Genomic DNA, 25,834 nt, shown 5'->3' on the forward strand with positions numbered 1-25,834 from the left:
AGATTAGTTCTGATGCTAACACAGGAAATTGTGCACTGTGCATCCAATCTTCATGCCAACATGCCCAAGCATGCTGCCCTGGGAATTACAATCCATGACATGATGTAATCAAAGCAGTTCATCACTATGTTCAGCAGAATTGGACACAAACTCATACGATGACATTGAGGAGATGGATACCATCCTTGCAAAAGAGAGATTGGCTGAGTTTCACCTGCTAGGCATGTTTGTACCATCCAATATGTCACCAGGTGTCTTTGTTCAAGTTGTGGCAGATAATCATGACATGGGTGAAGAGACTCTTCATGGAAAGAGGACAACCCATACTACTACCATGGCTCTCAACCAGCGAGGTCACTTTGGTGTCTGCACCTCATCAAACAGTCTTTGCAGACCAAGCAAAAAGGACTCAGTCGCTTGAAACTACTATATTGCACTAGGCAATACGAGAGTACAGTGTATATGGAAAGCAACCTGCTGTTACCATTTTGCTGGGAAAGATACGTGAAAACTGGTTCACCTACACTGGGAATTTGCATTCTGATTCCTGTCAGATGGACCTTGTCTGAGCATTGGTCAGGATGAGCCCAATATAGCTATTTCAGGTGGAATTCTTCCCTACAGAGAAGCAGAAAGTACCAGCTTGTAATGGCTTCAATGCTATAGTTCATTCTGCAGTTCCCACCTGCACCAATATTTGCTACTGCACAATAATAGATGGATTTCCAACAGAGTTCACACACAGTTTACACAATCATGTCTACAGTGCAGTCCATGATGGAAAATCTTGCACAGAACAATAGTCATAATATTTGATTTTGCTATTTTTGTGAAAGCAAAATAAACAAGAACGGCACTCGGTAGAGTGCATGCCTCCGCCAGGCTGAACAGTTTACATTTTGTATCCCACTGATAGGCCAGATCTGGATCTAGACCTCCAAAATATAATATGCTTGTTCTTGTCACCGACCCAACTCATCCACCAACTTTTTGTCTGAATCCGTCCAACTTTTTGAGATATCATTGCTATTTATCATTTTTGGCCCCATCTCAATGGTGAAGAATCAATTAAGAAATGCTCGTATCTGGATCCGGATCCGGATCCTCACCAAAACGGATCCCATCCCCTTGCATAGTATTGTGTAGCTCCAAAGCTATACCACTATTCGAAACCACATACATTACGATCTGGAAATGCTCCACAGGGTCCTTTCTTCCAAAATATCAAAGTAGACGAAAGCTCTAAGGGGGTGTTGAACGATTACATCCGGCATGGTCTTTGCTCCTGGACTATTACAATTGTGCTCAAGTTCCAGCATCCATTCAATCCATATGTTGGAATTCCCACTTGTACCACCTAGTTTACCTTGTTGTCGCAATCAGTTACCCCTTGTGTCGCTTGTTATTCCCACGTTTCAAATTTGTATCACCCCTCTCTTCATTTTACCCCTTCTTACTTTCTTCATTCATGCCATAATATCTTTATTTGTGTGGGTTTCTATCCTTTGACCCTGTAGCTTATCTCCATCTCTGGCTCTTCAAGATCCCCTTATGAAATCGAGGAAACTTTGAAGCACGTGTAAATGAATGCTCTATTCAGAGTTGATCTGCACTATGTCTTGGTTGGCGTACTGTGCTTGTGCTTAGTGACCTGTTTGTATTTACAGGTGCAAAGGCCATATACAGTACATTCTCACAGATAATGGTGTGTGTGTGTGACACCAATCACCCCCAAACTACTGGCCCAATTGCCACCAAAGTTGGTACACAAACCTAATTGAACCTCCTAGTAAAAAAATTGGTTTTGGGCTGTTAAGTGTGAATCTATTCATGCACAGTACTATCTCCTTAATCCTCTGACCTAGTAAAGTCAAACATTGTAGGATGAAAGCTCAAACGTAATAATGACTGTTGTGCACGCCGCTGGTTGCTTAAGACAGGTGGCCGTTGTGCAAAGGCTACTTTATGTAGGTTTTATGTGCAGCACAATTTTTTGTGGTCACGATAGACAATTGGCCATTCTGTGGAGGTGACCATTAAGATAGGTTTCACTGTATATACATGCATCCCTTTGTATTCCAGACTTTTTACCCCGCGCACACGAAGCGAAAAGCCAGGTTAAGCAATTTGTTCATATCCATCTGTTTGGCTCATCGATTTGTAATCGTCACTTTAATGATCGAGGAACAACTTATTTAAATTGAATGTTCTATTTTGAACATGAATCGGAGCCTGAATAAAAGACGAGTCTTTCTGCTTCGGATGCCTATCGTCCCAACTGACACAGCCTTTGAATTCAAGACTTCAATTCCCTCTCCAACTCAGCTTTGCAATTTCCATTAACAAGACTTGAGGATAATCTTTACATGTGCTTGGACTAAATTTGACAACTCCTTGCTTTTCTCATCTCCTGCAACAATCCCAGGTAGAGAATCTGTCTGCTTTATGTTGGATGTTCTCATGTAGGTCATGAAAACATTTATATTACTTTGCAACAAAGGTAAGACCAGGAACATTATTTACAAAGAGACTCTCATGTAGTTGTTTCTTTTTTAGTATTGGTGTTTGTGTGTTTTACTATGTTTTTAGCAAAATAAAAGTTTTGAAATGTATACGTATGTTTTGTCCTCATTTCCTTTTCGTTGTCAATTCCCGATTTTTCTTTGTCCCAAGCAACACCGGGGTACCCCTGATAGTTCTGGAACGATCAGGGGTTCCTGAAGTAATAATCTGGAACATGAATAAAACAGTGCTGCGGGCTTCTTAAGATCACTTGCTACCTTTGTTGAATGCTTTCAGATTCCACAAGACCTCAAAAAGGAAGGCTGCCATTGGATTGACCACTGGCATTTTCCCCAACGCAACCAGAACACCAACGCTCTCGCTGAGCTACAGATCTGCCTTGCGAATCTCCTCGCCCAGGTGTGTTGTCAGCAATGCGTTTCACGTAACATTTTGCCCAAAGTTTCCTCAAACGAATGTAGGTTGAGTAACCTCTGATTGAAAACTCGGACACATGGCTTTGTTATACAAGACAAAAACTTCAGTTTGGTTTACATCTGCAGTTCTCGCATTGCATTCTCTGCACATTGAAATTTACGTCCAAATTGAACTCATTTCTTATTTAACGGTGTACAAAAGACTGACCGAGCCACCACAAAAAAGGATTGAAAAAATGCCAAAGAACTCCTGGCATACACCTCATGTTTACACAGATATGGAACCTTCCCAGTCTGTGACCACCCATTCTCCCCCCTTGCACCTCCCAACATTACTGAACAGTTGATATCTGCATATTATACTTTATCTCTTGAGGACAATTCATTAATTTATTTGTTGTGTGGTGTGATATTTACAGCTACAAAAGTGGCAAGTTCATGATAAAGATGACTGTAGAGCTTTTTTGAACGATCTCGGCAAAAACGAGTGGCGGCTTTATGAAGCCATTAAGCTTCTGATGCTGAACACAGCAGTGAGCCTTTACTCGAGGCAACAACGTGCTGAAGATATCCCCCTTTTTGCTTGCCTTTTGTTCGCTCGTGAAACCTCGAGCTGTCCTCGTGACTTCTTTTTCAATCATCTGATGCATGTTGGAAGTTCAGGTGGCTTGGAGCAGGTGAGGCTTTGAGGTTTTTATTCTGATTTGTACTATTATTAATGATATTATCATTATTATTAAGGTTGTCATTTGGATTACACCTGAAATGGTCATCCCTCTCTTACCCCCAGTACTATTATTTTGTCCCCCCCCCAGCCCCAACCCCTCGCTCTCATCCCCCCCCCCCGCCCTCACCATTCTGTTTTACCTGCTTTCATTGTCATAGCTTGTTGTAGCAACCTCATCTCATCGTTCCTTGCCTGTCCCCCATTTAGGTGGAGATGTGTTTACTAGGTCACACCTTGGGCTTGTTCCTGCATGTTTTTCGTCTGTACAAGCTCAACTCGGAAGAGTTTGAGGTTTTCTACCCTGAGTATAATGGAACTTTGCAGTCCGAAGTGGTGCTGCTCACCGAGGATGACCGTCACTACAATGTTCTCTTGAAAACAATGGACAGCCAGATATGACTGGACAAAACCTGTGTCCTGATAGACCCAAGGTAGAATATTGGGTCTATCAGGACGCAGGGATAACCAGGAACCTTTGAAGCTCTGAAAGCTGCAGCAGTCAAACACAGCCGAATGGGACATCATATTCTGGCCTATCGTGATATTGGGGCAGTTTCCACTGTGTTGGCTACTGTGGCATTCAGTATTCAACAGAATGCAGGAAGAGAAGTCCCCACAGAAAACAAAAATGAATTGGATTGGTGGAAATCTGATTGTGGGTTGTGGGTGAGGTGGGTGCACAATGGGACTTCCATTTGTGCTGGAAGAATTCCTCAAGCTTCATTGAAGTGAGATGGACCCAGTTGTCACCTTAATGGAAATGTTTAAATGCAAGGATTGAGGGTGTTTTTTTTTTTGTTTTTCCATCCCTGTGTACTGTTACTGATAAGACAACAAAACACTTTGCTGGAGAGCTTCTGGTGTAGTTTAAAAATATATATTTTTGGATGTGTTATAGTGTTCACGGCAGTTTAAACAACATACATAATGACATAAACAATAACACTATGGGATAACTTCAGTGTACTTTATGACAAACAAATGCCATTTTATGACAAATTGTAGAGCTTTTGACCGATTTTGACAACAATGAATGGCGGATCATGGAACCATTAAGCTTTTTAAGGATCTTCCAGTTTTCTTCACTTCCACTTTTATTTGTGCCGATTGTTTGCATCTTTTGTTCGTTGCTTTGTCTTTTTTTCATGCCCGTTTGGTTGTTACCTCTGCCACCAAAGGTTGTTTTGATCCCTGTTTTTGAAATATCCTGCTGACAGACAAAGTTATCTTACCTTTGGATTCGGATGAAAGTTGGTGGGCAGGTTGGGTGTGTGATTTGGGTTGGAATTGATTTGATTTTGGTGAAGATCCAGATACGTGATAAATTTTATTTTTATTTTTTCAGTGATTCCTCACCACTGAGCAGTACCAGATTAACCGTGAGGCCCGGGCCTTGGCCTAAGAAAATTTCCGACGATGTTTTTTTTTCAGTCTTAATTATGTGACTCGACATGTGCAGGAAGGCTGTACACACCGTGAGTGAAGGCGGCTGGCACGCTGCCAGACAGTGATCGTCGACAATGAGCGTGGGAACCATATGATCACATCACAACTCAGCCAATCAAAGGCGTCGCCGCTATTGTCTGGCTGATGGGTGGGGTAACATTCGTGCTGAGTATGAACATACTGGCACCCTCTTACGTTCCTGTGAGTTATCGAGCATCCTGACGCTTGCAGTTCTTCGTTTTGCTCGTATTTGTCGTTTTTTTTATTCCTGACTATGGCCGACGGACATATTCGGCACCACGAAAGTGGTACTTGCAAAGGCGACGAAAAGAAGAGGCGTGAAACGGAAACAAAAAGACTGTCTGGATCCATCTTAAAAATTTTTTTCACCTCACCAGAGTCGAGATGAGCAAACGGAATGTGCGCATTCAGGGTCTTCTGATGTCAATGTCAGGGGATCAAGTAATCTCGCACTGCATCACATTTCGAAAGCTGATGATACCAATACCGTCGCATCAAGCAACGAGAGAAGCATTGAAACAACTGCAGCCAGTGCTACGGTTCGTATTTTCAATCCTGATCCTGCTGAATGGACTCTTTCCGCAGAACTCATCGATAATTTCATTCAGAATCCTCCCTGCCAAGATAGGAACACAGATTTTTCGTATACGGCCCGAGTGTATCCAGATAAAACATGGTATTTTCGGCGCGGAAACTCACGAACGGGGAAATGGTGAACAGGGACTGGATGCTGTTTTCTCCATCAAATGGTAAACTTTACTTTTACGTGTGCAAACTCCTATGTCCCGACGGCGATGATCACGAAAGCCATCAGTAATTTTCGAATCCGATTCAATGATTGGAAGAATGCCTCTGCACATTTAGCATCGCACGAGCGTGGTACTGCCCATATTCTAGAAATGAAGGTGACAGACAGGATTCACACATCATTTGAACAGCAGTTCCTGCACGAGGAAGCTTACTGGTCTAATGTCCTGAAGCGAATTGTCGCTGTAATATCGTTCCTAGCCGAAAGAGGGCTTCCGTTCCAGGACACGACTGAGCAGCTGGGTTGTTCTAACAATGGAAACTATCGTGGTTGTCTTGAACTAGTCTCAAAATTCGATCCATTTCTCGCCCAGCATCTTGAAGTGTATGGGAAGTGTATCGTACCTGTTATCAAAAATATGCAATGAGTTTATCCTACTACTGGCTGAAAAAGTGAAACCTACTATCGTGCGAGAAATAAAGGATGCTAAATATTATGGTGTTTCCGTCGATTCGACGCCAGACGTTTTGCATATCGATCAGATAACGGTAATATTTCGATGTGTGATGCAAGATGGAAGCGCCGTCGAAACGTTTCCACAGTACGTCATCATTGAGCACCACGATGGTGAATATCTGTTTGGGAAATTGCAAGAGGTACTGGAAGCCAATGGGATTGATCTCATGGATTGTCGAGGGCAGTCATACGACAATGCAAGCAACATGTCCGGTGTCTATTCAGGCGTACAAGCAAGAGTCTGTAAAATCAATCCATTGGCTCAGTGGGTACCATGTGCTGTGCACAGTTTGAATCTGGTAGGAGTCGCTGCCACAGAGTTGCTTGGAAGCCGTCAAATACTTCGGACTTATTCAAGCCGTGTATAACTTTGTCAGCATCTCTCCAAAGATGGGCCATTTCAAATAAGTCACTCGATGAACGTGCCATCAAACTCAAATGTTTGTCTGATACAAGGTGGTCAACTCGCGTGGACGCTTGTAAAGCGTTTTCCCCAAGCTACAAGGACATAAAGAAGGCGCTAATGAAAATAGCCGAGCGCCCTAAAGACGCGCGGTCAGTGAGACTGGAAGCCAAAGCATTGGCTGAGAAGATGGAACTGACCGAAACAGCAATCATGTGCGCTGTCTGGTCTGATCTACTTGGCAACATTGATCGAGTAAACAGATGTCTCCAACAACCTGGAATAGATGTCGGAGCGGTTAAGCAGCATTATGACGCCCTCTATGAATACATAGTCGCTTCGAAACGATGAAAGATTCGATGCATTTGAGGACCGCGCCAAAAAGATGGTCGAGTCCATCATTTACGCTGATGATAATCGTCGGGTCAAGAGGCGAAAGAAGGCCTTCAATGAAAATGGTGAGGAAGAAGAAACCCCAAAATCTGGCAGGGAGAAGTTCAGTGTTGAGACGTACTTCTCCATACTCGATCGCCTTCTGCCAGAAATCCAAAGGAGAAGAGAGAGCTATCAGAAAATCACGGATCTGTTTGGATTCATCCCCACGGCCAACATCCTCGACCATGATCCACTCTCTCGCAAAGCGGAGAAACTGGTTTCAGCGTACCCTGCTGACTTTGAAATGGACATAGTTCAGGAAATATAACTTTTCTCGAAATACTCCAAGTTCATCGATGCATCGGACATGCTCTGGTCCATTATTCACAACAATTTTACACAGACATTCCCCAATATTTTTGTTGCCCTCCGAATATATTGTTCGATGATTGCTACGAGCTGCGAGGGTGAACGCTCCTTCAGCACACTAAAGCGCGTGAAAAATTGTCTTCTGTCGACCGTGGGGCAGGTGTGCGTGTCCACGCTCGCTCTGCTTTGTGTTGAATCCGAGCTGATGAAGCAAATCGATTTCTCCGAAGTGATCGCGTCGTTTGCCAACCAAAAGGCACGAAAGAAGGTATTTCAGCAGGGTGGAAATAGAATATACATACATTCGTCCGAATTTGTTTTTTGTATCGTTGGTTTCTCAATTTCGAAGACGAATTGGATTTTACAGGCACTTGTATATTTGAAAGTCGGACAAATCGCCATTTACCGCAGTCTGTTCCGATTAAATGTCATGTTCAAAATCGTCGTTTTTGTCACTCTTGAGTTTAGCCTATGAAATCTCAAGGGCCTTGGCCAACGAAGACCTTAATCTGGCCCTGTCGCTGAGAGATTGGCCCCAAAACAATTATGGTGTTGGACCTTGACATCCGTGGGGGGATAAGTTGCTGAAAAATGCCATGAATGTCGAGGCATTGTTTCAATGGTAAAAGGGGGGATAGGTTCCCAACGGCTCTTAATTCACAAGGGAAAATCAAAAATCATGTGGAAAAACTGTGAATACATGAAACACAGGGCCACAAATGTAGAAGCAGGTCAGAAAAACCGTGAATACACCTGCAAAAAAAACCGTGAATACGTGAAGCTTCCGGCCGTGAATGTAGAAGCAGGTCACATTTTATGAACGGTGAATGGTGGAACCGCGAATGTCAGGGTCCAGCAGGATAGCATGATATTTCCAAAAGTTGTGGACGGATTATGACAAAACTTGGTGGTTGAGTTGCTTAGGTGACACGAACAAGCTAGATTTTGGTCAAGTACGGATCCAGATCCAGCCTATCGTTGGGATATAAAACGTAAGCTGTTCAGCCTGGCATAGGTATGTGCTCTTCCGAGTGCTGTTCTAGTTTTGATCTTGTGTTTCTGCCTTGGCTGGTTTGGCCTACATATTCGTCCCCTCACTCACACACCCATTCGTCATTCTTTATCCAGCTTGTTTGCTCCCAGTGTACTCCTCCCTCTCTTGCTCTCATTCATTCCACCACACATTGTTCCTCCAACTGTCCCTCTGCTGTATACTTCTACCCTGCTGCTCCTGTTCTGTTTTCCCTCTTTTCTACTTTATTCTTTTCTGTTTTTTTAATTTATTTTTTTTCTGTGATGTTCTGAACCATTCTGTGTTCCAGCTGTTCCATGAATCAAGGCATTAACAACTTTTGTGCTAAACATGGCAACAACTTCACTCGAGGCAACAACATGCTGAAGATGTACTTTTTGCTTGTCTCTTCACTTGTGAAGCTTCGAGCTTTCCTCATGACTTGTTTTTTATCATCGACTAATTGATGAATGTTGAAAGTTCATGTGGCTGAAAGCAGGTAACCCTTAAAGGCTCATACACAATACAAATGAAAATGTATTTGTTAAAACAGGATTTGTTGGTGTTCTTTTAATGGAATTATACTCGAGCGGAGCATCTTGCTTTTTTTGTTTGTTTTTTAAACGATTTCAGGTGAATGCATAAGATTTTGAACTCTTGTAAGATTTGTTTTCTACCAGTGCACCAAATTCCTTAATTACATGCTGCGAATGAAGTGTACGTTTTTCTGCTTGGAAAATGCAATCGAATGTTACTTGCTTTATGGAGGCTGTTAAGGATTACCTAGGTAGTATGCACCCTCGCCTCATAGAGTTGGCGAGCCTGGATTTGAATCCCGACCTAGCTATTAACTGCCATCCGGGTGTTTCGCAGGCAGGGCCATTCATCAGTGTGTGTGCGCCGTCCTTCTGATGGAGGTTAAACCGTGCGTCTCGTTTTTGTGCATTAGTCGGTGGATGTTTGAGGTCATTGGTTGGTGGACGTTAAATGTTAAAGATGTCCTTTGCAAAGAAATAGTGAGCTATCACCAGCACCCGAGCCAAACTCCAAATTAATGCTCCAACATGCAGGAGCATTTTGTCACCAGCACAGCTGCACCCCCATCGGGTGATGCTACCTGCAGCCATGTGCTTCATACAAAAAGAAGATGCATTATACGCTCACCCAGCCGGGCAGTGCCAGGGATACCCGGTGGTGGGTGGTGGTTTTGGAATGTGTTGAACATTGGAAAGCTACAGAGTTATTGGCCTCATCATGGCTATCTTTTTGCCTGTGTGTCGGTGGCAGCACTGCCTGTCCTCGCATTCCAATATATACTCTATAGTGGCCTCAAAATGGACGTCTAGGCCAACATGTGATGGCTAAAAAACCTTGCCCAGATTGTGAAGAACTGACACAAAATTTGGGGCCTCTTGGTGCTTCGGTTTGGCAATGAAAGAATAACGTACAAATGCACAAGCGCTTGAAAGTATTTATATAGATTTGGCTCTTTCCTTGAGCCTTCTATTTTATTTATTTGTTACCTCCACCACCGAAGGTGAAGGAGATTATGTTTTCACCCCTTTCTGTCTGTCTGTCTGTATACAGGATATCTCAAAAAGTTGTTCACAGATCCAGATGAAATTTTTTGGACAGGTTCGGTGTGTGACGAGGACGACCTGATTAGATTTTGGTGAAGATCCGGATACGGATCCGACTACTAGAATTTTTTTATGTGATTCTTCACCATTGATACATCAGGCCAAAAACGTTATCTGGCACTATATCTCAAAAGGTTGTGTACGGATTCGGACAAAACTTGGTGGAGACGTTGGGTGTGTGATGAGGAAGAATTAATTCGATTTTGGTGAAGATCTGAATCCGGATCTGGATGCGAGAATTATTTTATTATTTAAAGTGATTCTTCACCATTGAGAGATCGGGGCAAAATGATATAGTACTGTATAGTATGATTTTTTTTCAAATATGTATTGATTGGGCCCGATATGTTCTTGTGGATCAGGCATTACGTGACAGAGGTATGCACTCTACCGAGTGCCATTCTCGTTTATTTTGCAATTATATTGATGATTTGAAGACAATCATTCTATGATGCAGCACTTAAACCAATTTCACAAGAGACAGCAAAGATATCACGTGTGCTCGAAGGGAAGATCTGATAACTTGAAAAAGCAAGGGAAGATTGGGGTCAGACATAGTTGTGTGCACTCAGCTATGGTTGATTATAATCTAAATTTTGTCAACTTCACTAACGAGAGGATGCATGATCATAAACTCTGACTTGTGAAATAGAGTGGAGTTGGTGCGTTAATCTTATGATCCAATTGAGACATAGCAGTGCATGGGGACTACAAAATACCTGAGCTGGAGATGGAAAGTGAAATTTTCATGAAGCTGGGAGAATGGTTTTGACATATTGGACGACACCCTTGAGTAAAAGATGAGATCCCAAGAAATGTGTGTAAATTTGAAAAGCAACTAACAAAAGATTTTCATTTGGTGAACACTGTAATCAACCAAGCCACCAATAGACCGTGCAATGGCTTTAGCAGAAGAAAATAGTTATTCCAGTTAACTTCTTGCCTACACGTGCAAATGAAGGCCTGGCGTATTCTTTTTTGTTTTATTTTTCAACAAAAATTATTTCCATCACTGTACTTCTGTACATTCTGCATGGCTTTGAATGCAACACTAAGTGGAGTTAGTTATTATGTGTTATGCACTCGTTAATTATTGTCACGAGCAAAGAACCCATCCTTAAGGATGGGGTCAATACCTTCACTTTTGTAGTTTACTCGGCATTTTTACCAATCGCTTTACGGATTTAATCGAAAGAGAATATGTTGTACTCAACAAACATTCTGCTCTATTCACCATATCGTTTGCCCGAGGTCATCTTCCACCTGCTTGGAAGTCAGCCAATATCACCTTCATCAGGCATCCTTGCTGCTTATGTAAAGCTTGAGCAAAGAAAATCACTTTTGCTTTGCTGCGAAGCTCAGTGTTGGATGCTTTGGTTTGAGCCTCTGCTTAAAATGAGTGAAATGAAACGTTTTGAAAATTTAGAATTGTTCTCTCAGATTTCAACATGACGGTAATGTACAGGTAGTGGACAAAAATATGGAAACACCAATGTAAAGTCACTTACTAGGATGTTCGGCCACCACGCGCGACTGTATGCGCCGTGACATGGAGTCCACCAGCATCTACAATTCTGCACGAGGGATGCACCACCATTCCTCCACGAGAAAGTCAATCACCTCACACCTGTTTGATGGAGGTGGGAAACGCTCTAGAATATCCCATCAATGCTCGATTGGGTTCAGATCTGGTGACTGAGAAGGCCATGACATATGGACAGCAGTGTCATGCTTGTCAAACTATTGGGCGACCACATGTGCTCTGGAGATGGAGGGAGGCATTGGGGGTCTCTTACAGCCATGCTTGCCATATTTGTAGGCAACCAGGCCTGTGTAACATTTTTGTACATGACCCTAAGCATGCTGGGGTGTTATTTGCGTAATTAACACATGGGCCACACTTGTGTGGAAGCCATTGTGTGTTGTCCCTCATTTACCCAGGTTTTTACTTTTTTTTTAAACTTATTATCTTGCCAAAACGAAGTTTTTGCAAGATATGTTAGTCAGCTTGTATGTTTTTTCTTTTTTGTTTGTTTGTTTGTCTGTAATCACGTATAAAAAATTCTGCAGAGCACAGTTTTCATTGGAAATTTTTGTAACTTCGCATATCAGAGGCCTATAGAGGTCCCTTTCAGCGCACAAAATTTTGAAGGTCAAGGTCAAAGGTCAAGGTCACTTTGTCGCAAATCAGGGGAGTCGACGAAACCCTTATTTTCTGAGTAATTTTGATCGGATCGTCTTCAAACTTCATGGGAATATAGTTCATGGTCTGGCGCTCAGCTGATTAATTTTTGGTGGTGATTGGCCTTGACCTTCATGGTAAGCGCCTAAGGTCAAATATATTTGACCCCAAGGTCAAATTTTGAAATCTTAGATACCATATCGAGTAATACCTCATATGAAAGCGCTTGATAAGTGCTTTCCAGATCTGTCAAAAGTTTGACGCTATGACGTCATCTGATGACGTCATGACGAAAAAACGGATTTTTCATGAAAATTATATTTTTTTGTTTGTCTCTAATCACGTATAAAAAATTCTGCAGAGCACAGTTTTCATTGGAAATTTTTGTAACGTCGCATATCAGAGGCCTATAGAGGTCCCTTTCAGCGCATAAAATTTTGAAGGTCAAGGTCAAAGGTCAAGGTCACTTTGTCGCAAATCAGGGGAGTCGACGAAATCCTTATTTTTTTAGTAATTTTGATCGTATCGTCTTCAAACTTCATGGGAATATAGTTCCTGGTCTGGCGCTCAGCTGCTTAATTTTTGGTGGCGATTGGCCTTGACCTTCATGGTTAGCGCCTAAGGTCAAACATATTTGACCCCAAGGTCAAATTTTCAAGTTTTAGGAACCATATCTTGTAGTACCTCAAATTGAACACCTCGATGAGTGCTTTCTAGATATGTCAAGCTTGAGACATTATGACGTCATTTGGTGACATTATGAGGCAAACGCATATTTTTCATGGTTACTCTGTAGAACGATTCTCATCGGAATCTCTCGGAGGCAGATATTCCTCAAGGAGTCGCTCCTGGTGAATAGCAGCTCTGTTCACCTCAGTGTGACCTTAAAGAAGTCGCACGTGGTCACCTTGAGGGTGACATTGGTTTATTTTATTTATTTATTTTTGTCCACTACCTGTATATTATTAAGTTGTTTAAACTTTCTTTATATAAGAGGCTTTAAATACTGGTACTACTGTTACTACTGGGTGGTGCTGTACGTTTAAAAATTGCATTCATAATTGGGGTCTCCCACCCCCCTCCCCACCTTAAACCCTCTTTCCCAAGATATTGTTATGATTGTGGGGGTAGATGGAGGAACTTAATAGGGAATATAGCACTGTGTGAAGCTGCTTGGTCCGTGGACGTGGAGGACGCATCTTGCTAAAAGGTGCCAATATTATTGTCCAGGCCATTTTAGGATTTCTGTGTGGAATAAGCTAAGATTTAGTAATTTTTTCAGCCTATTTTTTTGCAAGGTTCCACTGCAAACCAAAGAAATACATCTGTGGACACCAAAAGATTTTTTAATTTCAACAATTTTCTGGAAGAAATGGTGGATTATTTGAAAACGGTGCAAGGGTGCCAATGTCTTTGGCCACGACAGTATGTGTCTATGTCGAAGTGACGGGTGGTATAATGAAAGGAGATCGCACAAAAAGGTGAAACGATGTGGTCATCATAACGAAACAAACAAAAAAAATTGCACATTTTCAGCAGGCGAGGCACCACACGACACCACAGGGTCCAACCTCAGGCGGTGGGGAGGCCTGAACTTTGTACGTCGATCAATGTATTTTTGGTTGTATTGTGCAGAGTGACATTGCGGGTACTTTTGCATGCATCACCATGGCTTGCAAACAAATAATCAAGCAGCTTGTAGAGTGCTCGCTAAGTGGCTTAAGCACTCAAACAAAATTGTTGATGAAGAACGGCTGCTTGGCAAGCGATAACAAACTGATTGGTAATGGGACACCTGCAAAAACCAAAATTTCTTTAAATTTTCAGATTTCAGTCCAGATTTCAACAGTTATTTAGTCCACGAGATCCAATCTTCAAATCCGAAATCGTATTTAATTGTTTACTTTAATTAGTCCGTAAGAGTCCATTGTGGAAAATGACATCATCTAATGCGTGCATTTGCTCCAAGGTCCTAATTTGAAAACGATAGCACCTCCAAAAGTGATGTATGCAGCGATTTGTAGGTATGACGATCAGGCATTCGATGATATGAGTGAGGAAAGTGGAGAAAAATTGAGTGCTGTATCGTCAAACCATTGCAGCCTCTTCCAATTCAGGGCATTGTTCAACAGGCCGAGCAAAATTGTGGCTTAAGATCCCAGCAAGCTGACAGAGGGCTGACCAAGATGGTGCGTCACCGTTTTCATCAGGCTTATTTTTATTTTTTTGTGATAAGTACCCCCTAAATTATCTTCAAAAGGGGTGTTTAAATTTACCCAAACACCTACTTTTCATTCATGCTCTCCCTTGGAGTTCCCTTAGTATCCATGCAAAGTTTGGGGCCGCCAGGTTTCATGGTTTTGGAGTTATAGTGGAGATGCACTGACATTTATTATTAGTTTCCGGAGTGTTTGTCTGTCGGTCACCTCTTGGTTGCAATTCTACACAGATTTTGACAAAACTTAACGAACTGGTGGAGTCGGTCGAAAGCTTGGAGCCAATTATTTTTTTTATGTCAAAAAGGTCACGGTCACAGCATGATCATGTTTCCTAACACATTTTGAGATGCAGTCCACTGAAACTTAACCAACTCGTCGAGCTTGTCAAAAGCTAGAAGGCGATTCTTTTTGAAGTCGAAACGTCAGTCATGTTTTCTGACATACTTTTTGAGATGACGTGGCATGGTCATTGTCAAGACTTCCAATTTGCGTCGCTACATATTACTCAACTTGTGTTTTAAAATCAGTTGTTGGGAAATCGCTTCCAGTAAGCCATTTTCTCAAACTTTCAAGGTCAAAAATTTGGACCTCAATGTCGAATTTCAAAAATCGTTAATTTTCACCCGATTGACTTGACATTTGAACGCGATTTGCATATTGGCTCACTGAATTGGTTAATCAAAAATCAGAATGATAAATTTAGCCGTTTTGACATGTCAACAGTTTCCATGACAACTATTTCACCATACTATGATCAAAATAGAGTTTTTGTAATTTTATTATTGCCATATCTTTAGGTTTTCAAGATATGAAATTGAAACTTAATGCAGCTCATTTCTACCTATAATGTTGTCAAAACCAGTCAAAGGTCAAGGTCAATGGCATCCAAAACATGGAAACACCTATTCGGCAATAATTAGATAATGTATCAACCAAATTTGTTTTGCACAACATTCTATCATCTAAAACACTTAATTAGTCAAATTTTCCAAATTACCAAACTGCTATTTCCATGGCAACTATTATTTATTTTGATTTCGTAAGCATCGTGTTCTTTTCGCAATATCTTTCTTGTATGTTTGTTGCATTTATTTATTTTGTCAAAACCAGTTGCTTTTATTTATTTATTTATTTATTGGAGCTTGCTCATGAATAACCCGTCCTTACAGGTAGATCAATTCCCCCAGAATTAACAGCAGTATATTTTCAGCCATTTTTGGTATATCCCCATCCCCATTCCCTCCCCAATCGTATTGTGTACCGTTTGGCTTTGTTTCAGGCACACATAGTTGGTGCTTTTATTTAACCCCTCCCCCCTCGGAGTGAGGTGAACTCAATTTGTGACAAACTTACATCTGTGTTGAAAGCTCGCTGTGTTTTTGGATTGTTGTAAACTTGCCATTAACTGAGAAACCTTGTTGAGCGAAAGCTGTCAAGTCACAGTGAAATAGCAGTTTTTCATACTTGCTTGGATGATGGATGTTGGTGCCGTGCTGCGAAGCACTGACTATGATTGATTCGCCAGTTCAGCTGCGTAAATGTTTTGTAACTTGCTAAACATTGATATATCCCAACCTTGCAAAAAAAAAATTCTCCATTGTTTCACATACACTGAAACGATAGAATGGTGCAGAGGTATTGAACTTTTATTTGGGCTGTCTAGCCATGGTTCTATCCTTCACCACACTATAAACCTCTAAATTGGTGCTTCACAGGCAGGGCAAGACGTTGCAAAATGGACCGTCCCTCAGATGGATGTTGAGCTTGGTGTCCCATGTTCTAACATTAGTTTGTGGATGTTAATGATCCAAAGAATCGATGCATTATCACCCTGAACAAATTACAAATTCTTCCCTTGACTTGTACCGGATGGGCAATGGCAACCCGCCAAGTGTTATCCATGCCATGAGGCTGCTCTAGTCGCATTGAACCTGCCTTTCGTCAGAGCAACAGAGACAGATTTCTACTGTCTGTATGTTTATTCCATTCAAGAAATGCTTTTAGGTTTATGAAATCTACCTTTCGAGGACTAATTGGTTAATCAGTATGACCCCAGAAGTGTCCATTTGCAGCGACTTGATGTTTCTGCTGGTTTGGTGAGCTGATGTTTTTATTTTATTTTTCATGCCTTGTTGCATAGTGATAAGAAAATTGAAGAAATGAAAAACGTTGACCTCACTGTTTCTCACTGCGGTAAACATGTGATTTCACAACAATTTTTGGGGGAAAAAATCCATTGTTTGTCTTCTCTGTCTGTCAGTAGTCTTTATCAAGATGAGTGTTCCTTGTCCTCTTTGAACCAATCTATCAATCCCTAAATCGGTTCAAAAGATGGCGAGTGTGAACCAGCCATTGGATGCAGACGTGCAAGTCCATGTTCAAATGTCGAGCCCACTCCGTATTAGCAATTTGTACAGGTTTAGGGGAAAAGTCCAAAATTATATTGATTGACTGTAACATAGAATACCACCTACTGTCCGTTTTACACTTACCCTGTTTACTCGATAATATGTTGTCGTGTCGGAGGCTTTCATTACATTTACCATATTGCTGTTTCCATGGTAACTGTTTATTTGGATTTCGCAAGTATCGTGCTTTGTACGACATCTTTCTTGTTTGTTTTTTGTTTTTCATTTTTAAGGTTTGCGAGTGAATAACTCGCAAACTCACTGGGAGTGCGAGTGTTTTTTAACCCACTGGTAGGCTACAAAACATAAACTGCTGACCTGAACCAAAATCTAATCTGCTTGTTCTTGTCATCTAACCAACTCATCCACAAAGTTTTGTCATAATCTAACCACATCTTTTTGAAATATTGTGCTACATATCGTTTTGGCCCCATCTCTCAACGGTGAATTACAAAAGCAATTTTAAAATTTTCGTATCCGGATCAGGATTCCATGGTGGTTTCTGGGACTTGAGTCAACAGCATGGATGTTCAACGAGAGGGTGCTGGGCTGGAATTTCGGTCGCCAAAATGCGGCTGAAGTGTCGGGGTGACAGCACATCCCTTTGGATGGCTGGCCGAGCAATGATGCAGAGGATAGGAAGCCACTCGGTCTTTGTTGACTTGAGGGTTCCAGACACTGTTCTCATCGCAGTGTTTAACTGAACGTCAATGACCGTCGTATGGGCACTCGCCGACCAGACTGGTGCACAATACTCTGCCGTCAAGTATATGAGGGCGAGAGTTGCTGTGCCTAAGGTGTTAATGCGGGCTCCCCACAATGTTCCAGCCAGTTTCTGCATTAGGTTTACCCGTGCCCTGACCTCCTTCCATCTTTGCAGGTGTTTTTGGTCGGTCAGGGTCCGGTCAAATGTAACCCCATGGTGTTTGGGATAATTGACATTTTAAACTTTCATTCTGCAGAATGTCACATCGACCTCTGCATTTGATGTGTGATTATCGAGATGGTGGGTGCAGACAGCTGTTATGTTGGGGTTTGGACGGAGCTTCCATTTGTGTAAGTACTCCTCCAATATGGCCAGATCTCGGGTGAGTTGGTTCCTAACGGATTTTAGGTCGGGGACCCTGCGCTACGAGTGTGATGTCATCACCATAGGCGCATTTGAAGGAGGTCGTCGTTGGTCGGTCGCAAACATAAAGGTTAAAGAGGGCAGAGGTTAGAATAGATCATTGAGGGAAGCCATCGTTTAGTGGTTGGACAAGGCTGGTTTTCCCGTTGAGGATATTGCGGATCTTTCGGTTCCCATGGAATACTGGCATTGGTCTGATTGTCTTCTGACAATGGAAGACTGAGACTGATAAGGAACCAGGCTGTGTCATAGACCGACGACAGGTCTACCAAGGCAGTTGCCATCATTTGTTTTCTCTGGAAGCCAGCCTCGATGATGGCGGAGAGGGCAAAAACCTGATCACGGGTATTGTGGCCGGCCCTAAAGTCCCCTGCTCATCAGGGAGGAAGGCTTCCAGGGTGGGGGTTAAACGGGATAGTCTGGCCCTCTCCATCAGCTTTCCCGTCACTGATAGCACAGCTATAGGGCAGTAGTTGCAGGGCAAGTCTGTTGGCTTACCAGTTTTTAGGATGGCAATAACATTAGCCTTCTTCCAGGCTGGAGGAATTTGCCCCATTTCATGGACGGCATAAAAAAGAAAAACAAAGGCTGCCAACCTGATAGGACCCTTTTCTCCGAGGGTTTTTAAGAAATTCGGGGAAAATTCCATTGGCCCCTGCGGACTTGCTGTTTTTGGTTGCCGAAAGTGTGGCGTCAATGTCTTTGTCTGTATATGGGGCCGACAGGTGGCTGCTCACTGGGCTTTGGTGAAGGTTTCTGAAGTAATCCCTTTTTACCTCGTGCCTTAGTGATTTGGAGGTTGATGCTTTTGAGGTCTGTTGGAGGTGAGATGTGATGGGATCGGGGGAAACTCTTGGGATGGCAGCAGGAGTGTTTTCTGTGGCATTCAGTTTCCTCAGCAATGTTTCTGCCTTGAGGCTGCTGTGGGTGAAGTCTTTTGACTCCAACAACTCCTTCCAGCGCTTCAGACATTCAATATCGAGAACCTCAATTGGTGCCTGCATGACGTCCGGGTTCCCAGTTTTGTTGTGCTCCTTTTCGGAGCCTTTCAGTCTCCCCTGTCCAGGAAGGTGTGTCGGTTTTGCGGTAGCTGTTAGATTTACGTAACTTATCGTTAGTAACGATTGTAAGATTTCATCATAAGATATTCAACTTGGTTACGGAAAGATTTGTATTTGGCCAAGAGGTGAGTGTCGCCAATCCCCCACACTGCCGTCATGTAAGCCCTGTGTTTTTTGTTGTTTTTCAGAGGTTAGGGTAACTATTTCACAGGAGATCCAGGGTCGCCTTCTTTTGCCTTTTTGTTTTTGTTTGGCAATGGGGACAAAATCGAATAATCATGTCATACGTCGTGTGGTGTGACAGCCATATTGGAAAAAAGGAAAAACTTTCGACCTCCTGGATCTCCAAAATCACTCCGTGGAAAAAATTGAAAGTTGGCACATGTCATGTACTCCTCATGGGGAATAAGTGTTGTTAACCCTGGCGTCATCGGTGACTTTGTTATGACGTCACAATTGCATACGTCGAATGCTTTATCCGATCAGTATGAAAATTAATGAGGGTCATCTCAGGATAAATTGTGTGGGAGAAAAAAAATTGATGTCATCGGTCATGTGGCTTGGCAGCCATATTGGATGAAAAAAAATAAAAAGCTTTTAAAATCTTCTTCTCCAGAACGGCTTACCAGATCGATCTGAAACTTCATGCACATGATAAACTCGCCTTGGGGAATATAGGGTGTGAATTTTGATGCCATAAGTCACATGGTATGGTAGATATTTCTTGAAGAATAAACATATAAAAATCGTTCTCCATAACGGCTTCACAGATCGAGGGGAAACTTCACACACATGAGTCGCCAAGCCTTGGGATACCAGGGTGTTCACGAATAATTCGTAGGGCCAATCCGTGGGGATACTAGGGTGTTCACAAATGATTCATAGGTCACATGGTCTGGCAGCTATATTGGATTGAACAAAATCTTAAAATAAAATAAACTCTCTTGAACCGCTTCATCAGGTCAGTTAGTTCAGGTATGGGAGCATGCTCCGGAGCGTGCATTCGCATGTCGCCGCGTCCACTTTCTGCCGGTACTCCAGGGGCCTCCATCTGGCCATCCCCAAGGCAGATGCCAGGTCCATCCCCATCTCCTTGAGGTGCTGAGTAACCTGCTGCAACCACGAAGCACATGGTCGGCCCATTGGCCTCCTCCACTTATGAGGCTCCCTCGCTGAGATAATCTGGGAAGCAGGATCAGCGTCAGGAAAACGAGCCACATGTCCAAACAGCCGCAGCTGACATTCACAGACTAAGCAAGTAACAAATCTCATTTGAGTCTCTCTCAGCAATTGCTCGTTGATTAATCAGTCAATTAATTATTGATTTATTAACTACCCATTTACTTTCTTTCTCATCGGGGCAATATCTCAGGCACCTTTTGAGCGAGGAAACTGATATGTAGACATGACTGTGAACAAGTGATTTGGCTCTAAAAGGTATTTTTGATTAATCAATTGATCGATTAATTATTCATTTTCCAATTAATTGCTTTATTTTCAAAATGTTAGATTTGGATGAAACGGTGGTAGTTTTGGTATGCTATTTGCCAATTGATGCCTGGTGTTTGTTTAATGGTCCGGGTGGTGGGCTTGGGATCCTCAAGCCCTGATTTCAAATCCCACTTGGTCATTGAATTAATACCAGGTGGGGATGACTCAGTCTGTCATCCTTTTAAAGTCAGCAAAAAGAGTTCCAGCTTGCTGGGATGATTGAGCCATTTGAGTATCCTGCGTGAGATTGGTGACCCATCCAGGATTGTGCCCAATAGTTGAGGAGACTACTTTGGCAGCACCAATGCTCTGCACAGAGTATGGCCCCAATGGATGGATGGATGATTAGCTAATTGATGAAATTAATTATTTTCCGATCTCTATTTATTTTAATTACACAATTAATCAATCAATTATTGTACACCACTCCCTCCCAATTCAGTCTCCATGTGCTGCACGGCAGCATCGCTGAGCTCCGACGGCACCCCAGCAATGTCACACGATGGAAGGTATGTTATTTATTTTATTTGGCATGGGGGCTGTGTATTTGAAATATACCTCTACTTGTCTCTAATCTGATTGGTTGGCTAGCATAGCAATGGCTCTGAAAGAATCTATCACCCTAAAGGAAATCCTTACTTTCGGATTTCCTAAGGGTTGTTTATGCAAGATCCCTCAAGGAAATCCTTCACCAAGGAATCAGTGTAACTTTAGGGGAATCTTTCCTTAAGGATGAGGGAATTTTATGCAACCTGGCCGGAATCCTCTCCAGTTTCCTCCCGATGACTCTATCTTTGCTTTTTGCTTATTTGGGTTCCTTCTAATGATTCCAATGCAGTATGTGGTTTTCCATTTGATTTGAATTTTGAAAATGACATTCTGAATTCGGTTTTATAAAGAAGACTTCATGGATCACGTGTCTGATCAAAGCAGGGTTGTAATAATGGGGAGGGGGGGCAGTGTGTATGGCTCCCCCCCAACCCCAAGAACTCTCCCCGGGGTTGTATCAAGGTGGGGCGTCTTGATACATGGCCATAACTGTCCGCAGTTATAAAGTGGCATGTCTCGTTATTATAGTTCTGCTGATTTTTATGAAATGACTTTTGAAAAAACTGTTACAGTTTATCGCACAAAGTAGTCCAGTTTAAAAACTGTTGAGCCTGTTTATAGCATACCCAAGGAATGTGATCCTAACGTATTTTGTTTTTTGAACTTTGTCCTGTATTGGTGGCTATCGTGGATTTTGTCCCAACAACAAGCTTCCGAAAACCAGAACGACTAAACTGATCACTACGAAATTTGGCAGACAGCTTCAGCACCTGTAGGTGATCTGCTATAAAAACTCTGGAAGCTGGCTGTTCATCGAATATGTTACGTAATCACACAATGTAATGATTAACCAGACTCGGTGGTGTAATGGTAAGAGCATCCACTCCAAGTCTGGAAGTTCAGAGGTTCAAACCACAGCTGGGTCATAACAAAGACTTAATAAATGGTATGTGCTGCTTCCTTGCTTGACCTTCAGCATTTAAAAGTTAAGGGCACAAACAATCCCCAAAGGTTGGCATCCATGGGGAGGAGAAATGCCCTGCTGAGTGTGAGAAAGATGGCACCATTGTTGTGCAGTCGCTGGTACCCAGAGTACGGCACTTTCCCTGATCTCAGTGGGTGCGTTTTGTCTCGTCACAGTCCAAGGTTGTATCTTGTGTATTCATCTGTATGTCCATGTGTGTGTGGCAGCTCTGCTATGAGCCTTAGGTCATGTAAAAATTTTAAAAATTGACAAAAGAAGTCACTTAGTATATGAAGTGTGGCCCACTGATACGACTGGTTTTGGTTTAGAGGTTAGGGTGGCTGGCTTGGGATCTTCGGATCCTGAGATTGAGCCCCTGTCAGCTGTTGAATTAACACAAGGTGGGATTGACTCCGCCCGTCATCCTTCCGAGGTCGGTGAAATGAGTGCCAATGGCACAGTCACACCCCAACAAAATGATAGCTGCCATGCACAAAATGAAGAAGGCCCACTGATGCTGGATGGGTCATGAAAAGGAGCATGATTTATGTTTTATTTCCTGCTGGCAATGGATTCAGACTCTGTTTTCCCAGAAAACGTACGAATTGGGCTCTATGTGGGTGGCAGATTCGGACAGCTGAGAAGTCGACAGCACTACTCGTAGTTTTGGTTACCTCTGCCACAGAAGGTGAATGGAAGTTATGTTTTCACCCTTGTATTTCCGTCTCTCTGTGTGTGTGCAGGATATCTCAGTTATGGACGGATTCTGACGAAACTTGTTGGACCGGTTAAGTGTGTGACGAGGACGAATTGATTCGATTTTGGTGAAGATCAGGACACGAGAAGTTTTTATTTATTTATTTATAAAGTGATTCTTCACCATTGAGACATGGGGCCAAAATCGATGTGCAGTGCAGCACGATATTTCAAACATTTGTGGACGATTTGTGACAAAACTAGGTGGATGAGTTAGTTCGGTGACAAGAACAAGCCGATTCGATTTTTGGTTCGAATCCAGCCTATCGGTGGGATACAAAACACAAAATGTTCAGCCTGGCAGAGGTACGCGCTCTATCGAGTAGCGTTCGAGTATCATTTTCTTACCGTATGCTTTCAATGAATTTTATCAAAGGTGGTGGGAGTTCTTTGTTGAGTTCCTAATTGAATCATTTTGAAGATGAAAAGAACGGTTTTGTGATCAGTCATCTCAGCTGCCGATATAAAAGAGTTCCACAGATTTTGCAACGAACAGGATAGAGCAGACCTCGTCTCATGCTGACTTGCTCCATGACAACCTGCCGATGGAACCTATTTTAAGCCTTCCAGGCTCCATGCCCAGTCTCTCGTACTGAAGAAGGCAGCTGTGACCAATTACTCCCACTAACTAACCTTTTGCAACTCGGAACATAAATATAAAGGATTCCTTGCTTCGAATCGAACAGTCCAAAACCGACGAGGAGTCTGTTGTGTATATATATATATATATATATATATATATATATATATATATATATATATATATATATATATATATATATATATATATATATATATATATATATATTCCAGTTGAAGTGAATCGACCTTTTCTAAACTGGCAAGGAGTCTTCCATCCTGTTCACATTTCCAGTGAAACTTTCTTTTATGACTGGAACACCCTTGCGGTGATAAAATATAAAAGATTTTCTCGTGTTGTTGTCCTACCAATGCTCGCTTCTGGTAGTCAGAAAATTAACTTTTACATCACTGATGTGCCATTGAGTAGAAGTCTCGGCTTTCATTGAAAAAGAAATACTCGAAATTGCTGAAGCCTTATCGAATTTCATGAGAGCTTTTGAAGCCAAATGCAGCCGTGCAGCATTTATTCTCAACAATCTCGGTTGAACCTTTTGTAAGGAAACTAAAGAAAGAGAGGCTGCATAAAGGCTGCGGAATGTCGGAGCTTAGCGAGAACATGCTTTGTGAGAGGAGACAAGCTGTCGCTCAGGGGGTTGATGGTTTCAAGATGAGAGATGAACTGTTGACAACTTTACCTTGTACTCAAATCGACTCAATCTCACAATCGTGTCTGTGATTGAGCACAAATAGGTGAAAGCAAAAATGTTGAGAGATGTCTGTTCGAGACTTGGAGGATAAAATGTAATTGATCCCCTTGAATCGAAGAAATTTATTGAGATCTCATATTATTTTACTTTGTTCTCCATGGGGGTTGAGAGATCTCTTTTTTTTGGGTAATATTCTTTAACAGCCCCAATCAATTCCCACTTTATGCGGTCAGCTGGAGAAGAGGGCGTGCGAGAGGACGGTTCTGGTCCTAGTCTTTCTACAACTGGCTGGCCAGACCTCCCGTTCATCCGTGGCAGGAATTCGTCATTTTGTTCAGGGTTCTGGCAATAACTTGCGTACTCTTCAAAAAAAAGACGCAATGGGGTCTTTAATGTCCATCAACAACCATTGCGAGCAGCATTGATGCATCACCTTGTGTGTGAAACACCAGGGTGACAGTTTATAGATAGGTCAAGATTCGAACAGACTGGGTAGCTAAAAGGAGAGTGTGTACCTCTAAGCCGTCCTTCCAGATATATACATATACATGTACATGTAATTTTTTTTCCATTTGCATGCCTACGCATGATGTCACAGAGATATCTTCTAGTGGGTGAGTCTGTTTTATCTGTGACGTCATTACATCGTTGAGTAGTTCATCAGTCCTTCAGAGAGGATGTTAAGCAGAATATGAAAAATGTCAATTTTGTTACAATATCTCTGACAATGGAGCTTGTGTTCACAATACACATGAAATACACACACACACACACAAGTAGGACCCTTGCATGGAATGTGATGTTACTGAGTGTATTTACTCTGCAATTATTGTGGAAACTAAATTTGTTCTGTTTAAGTACACACAAACAGGGTTGATCTTTACAGGAGGACGCTCACGTCTCACGCCCATGAGGGCAACAATGACCTCCATCGCAGATGGAGCAGCTGCGTGGGGCAGTCAGCTTATCCCAAGCTTGGATGTCGTTCATGAGTGGGCTGGGTTTTCACCAACAATCCAGTCGCGAAATGGCAGTTCTGAAACTGACTTGACTTCCTGGGAATCCATCCTGATTATCGCAACCACCCAAGGTGAATGGATGTTACGTGTTCACCTCTGTCTGTGAGCAGCATATCTAAAATTGTGGATGGATTCGGACAAAATTTGGTGGACATGGTTGGTGTGTAATGAGGACAAATTGATTCGATGTAGTTGAAGATTCGGATCTGGCGATGAGAATTTTTCAAAAGTGATTCTTCACCATTGAGTCGTATCCGGCTGAAACTTGAAGTAGCATGACATTTTCAAAAAGTCGTGGACGGATGTGGACGAAATTTGGTGGACACATTGAGTGTGTGACAAGGACGACTTTAATCGATTTTGGTGAAAATTCAGATTGGGATCTGAGAATTCTTTTTTTGTGATTTTTTTTTTTCACCATTGAGAAATGGGGCTAAAAACCATAAAAAGCATGATATCTCAAAAAGTTGTGGATGGATTATGGCAAAACTTGGTGGATGAGTTGGTTAGATGACAAGAACAACCTGATTAGATTTCGGTTCAGGTCTGGATCCAGATCCAGCCTATCAGT

The 25,834-nt window shown here is 42.3% G+C and overlaps 1 protein-coding gene across 1 annotated transcript in view; it reads left to right on the top strand.

Moving 5' to 3' along the window:
* The window catches only part of LOC147021300 (ubiquitin thioesterase otulin-like), a 58,848-nt gene extending 49,572 nt beyond the window's left edge, over positions 1-9,276 (top strand). Inside the window, exons 7-9 of the mRNA XM_085891121.1 lie at positions 2,800-2,922; positions 3,359-3,616; positions 3,874-9,276. Coding sequence (XP_085747247.1) covers positions 2,800-2,922; positions 3,359-3,616; positions 3,874-4,065 — 573 coding nt within the window. The 3' untranslated portion in view covers positions 4,066-9,276. The remainder of the gene's footprint in view (positions 1-2,799; positions 2,923-3,358; positions 3,617-3,873) is intronic.
* Positions 9,277-25,834: the final 16,558 nt, after the last annotated feature.

This window comes from Eptatretus burgeri, chromosome 8 (genome assembly GCF_056783735.1).
Source record: "Eptatretus burgeri isolate ZD-2024b chromosome 8, Ebu_testis_v1, whole genome shotgun sequence".
Lineage (NCBI taxonomy): Eukaryota > Metazoa > Chordata > Myxini > Myxiniformes > Myxinidae > Eptatretus > Eptatretus burgeri.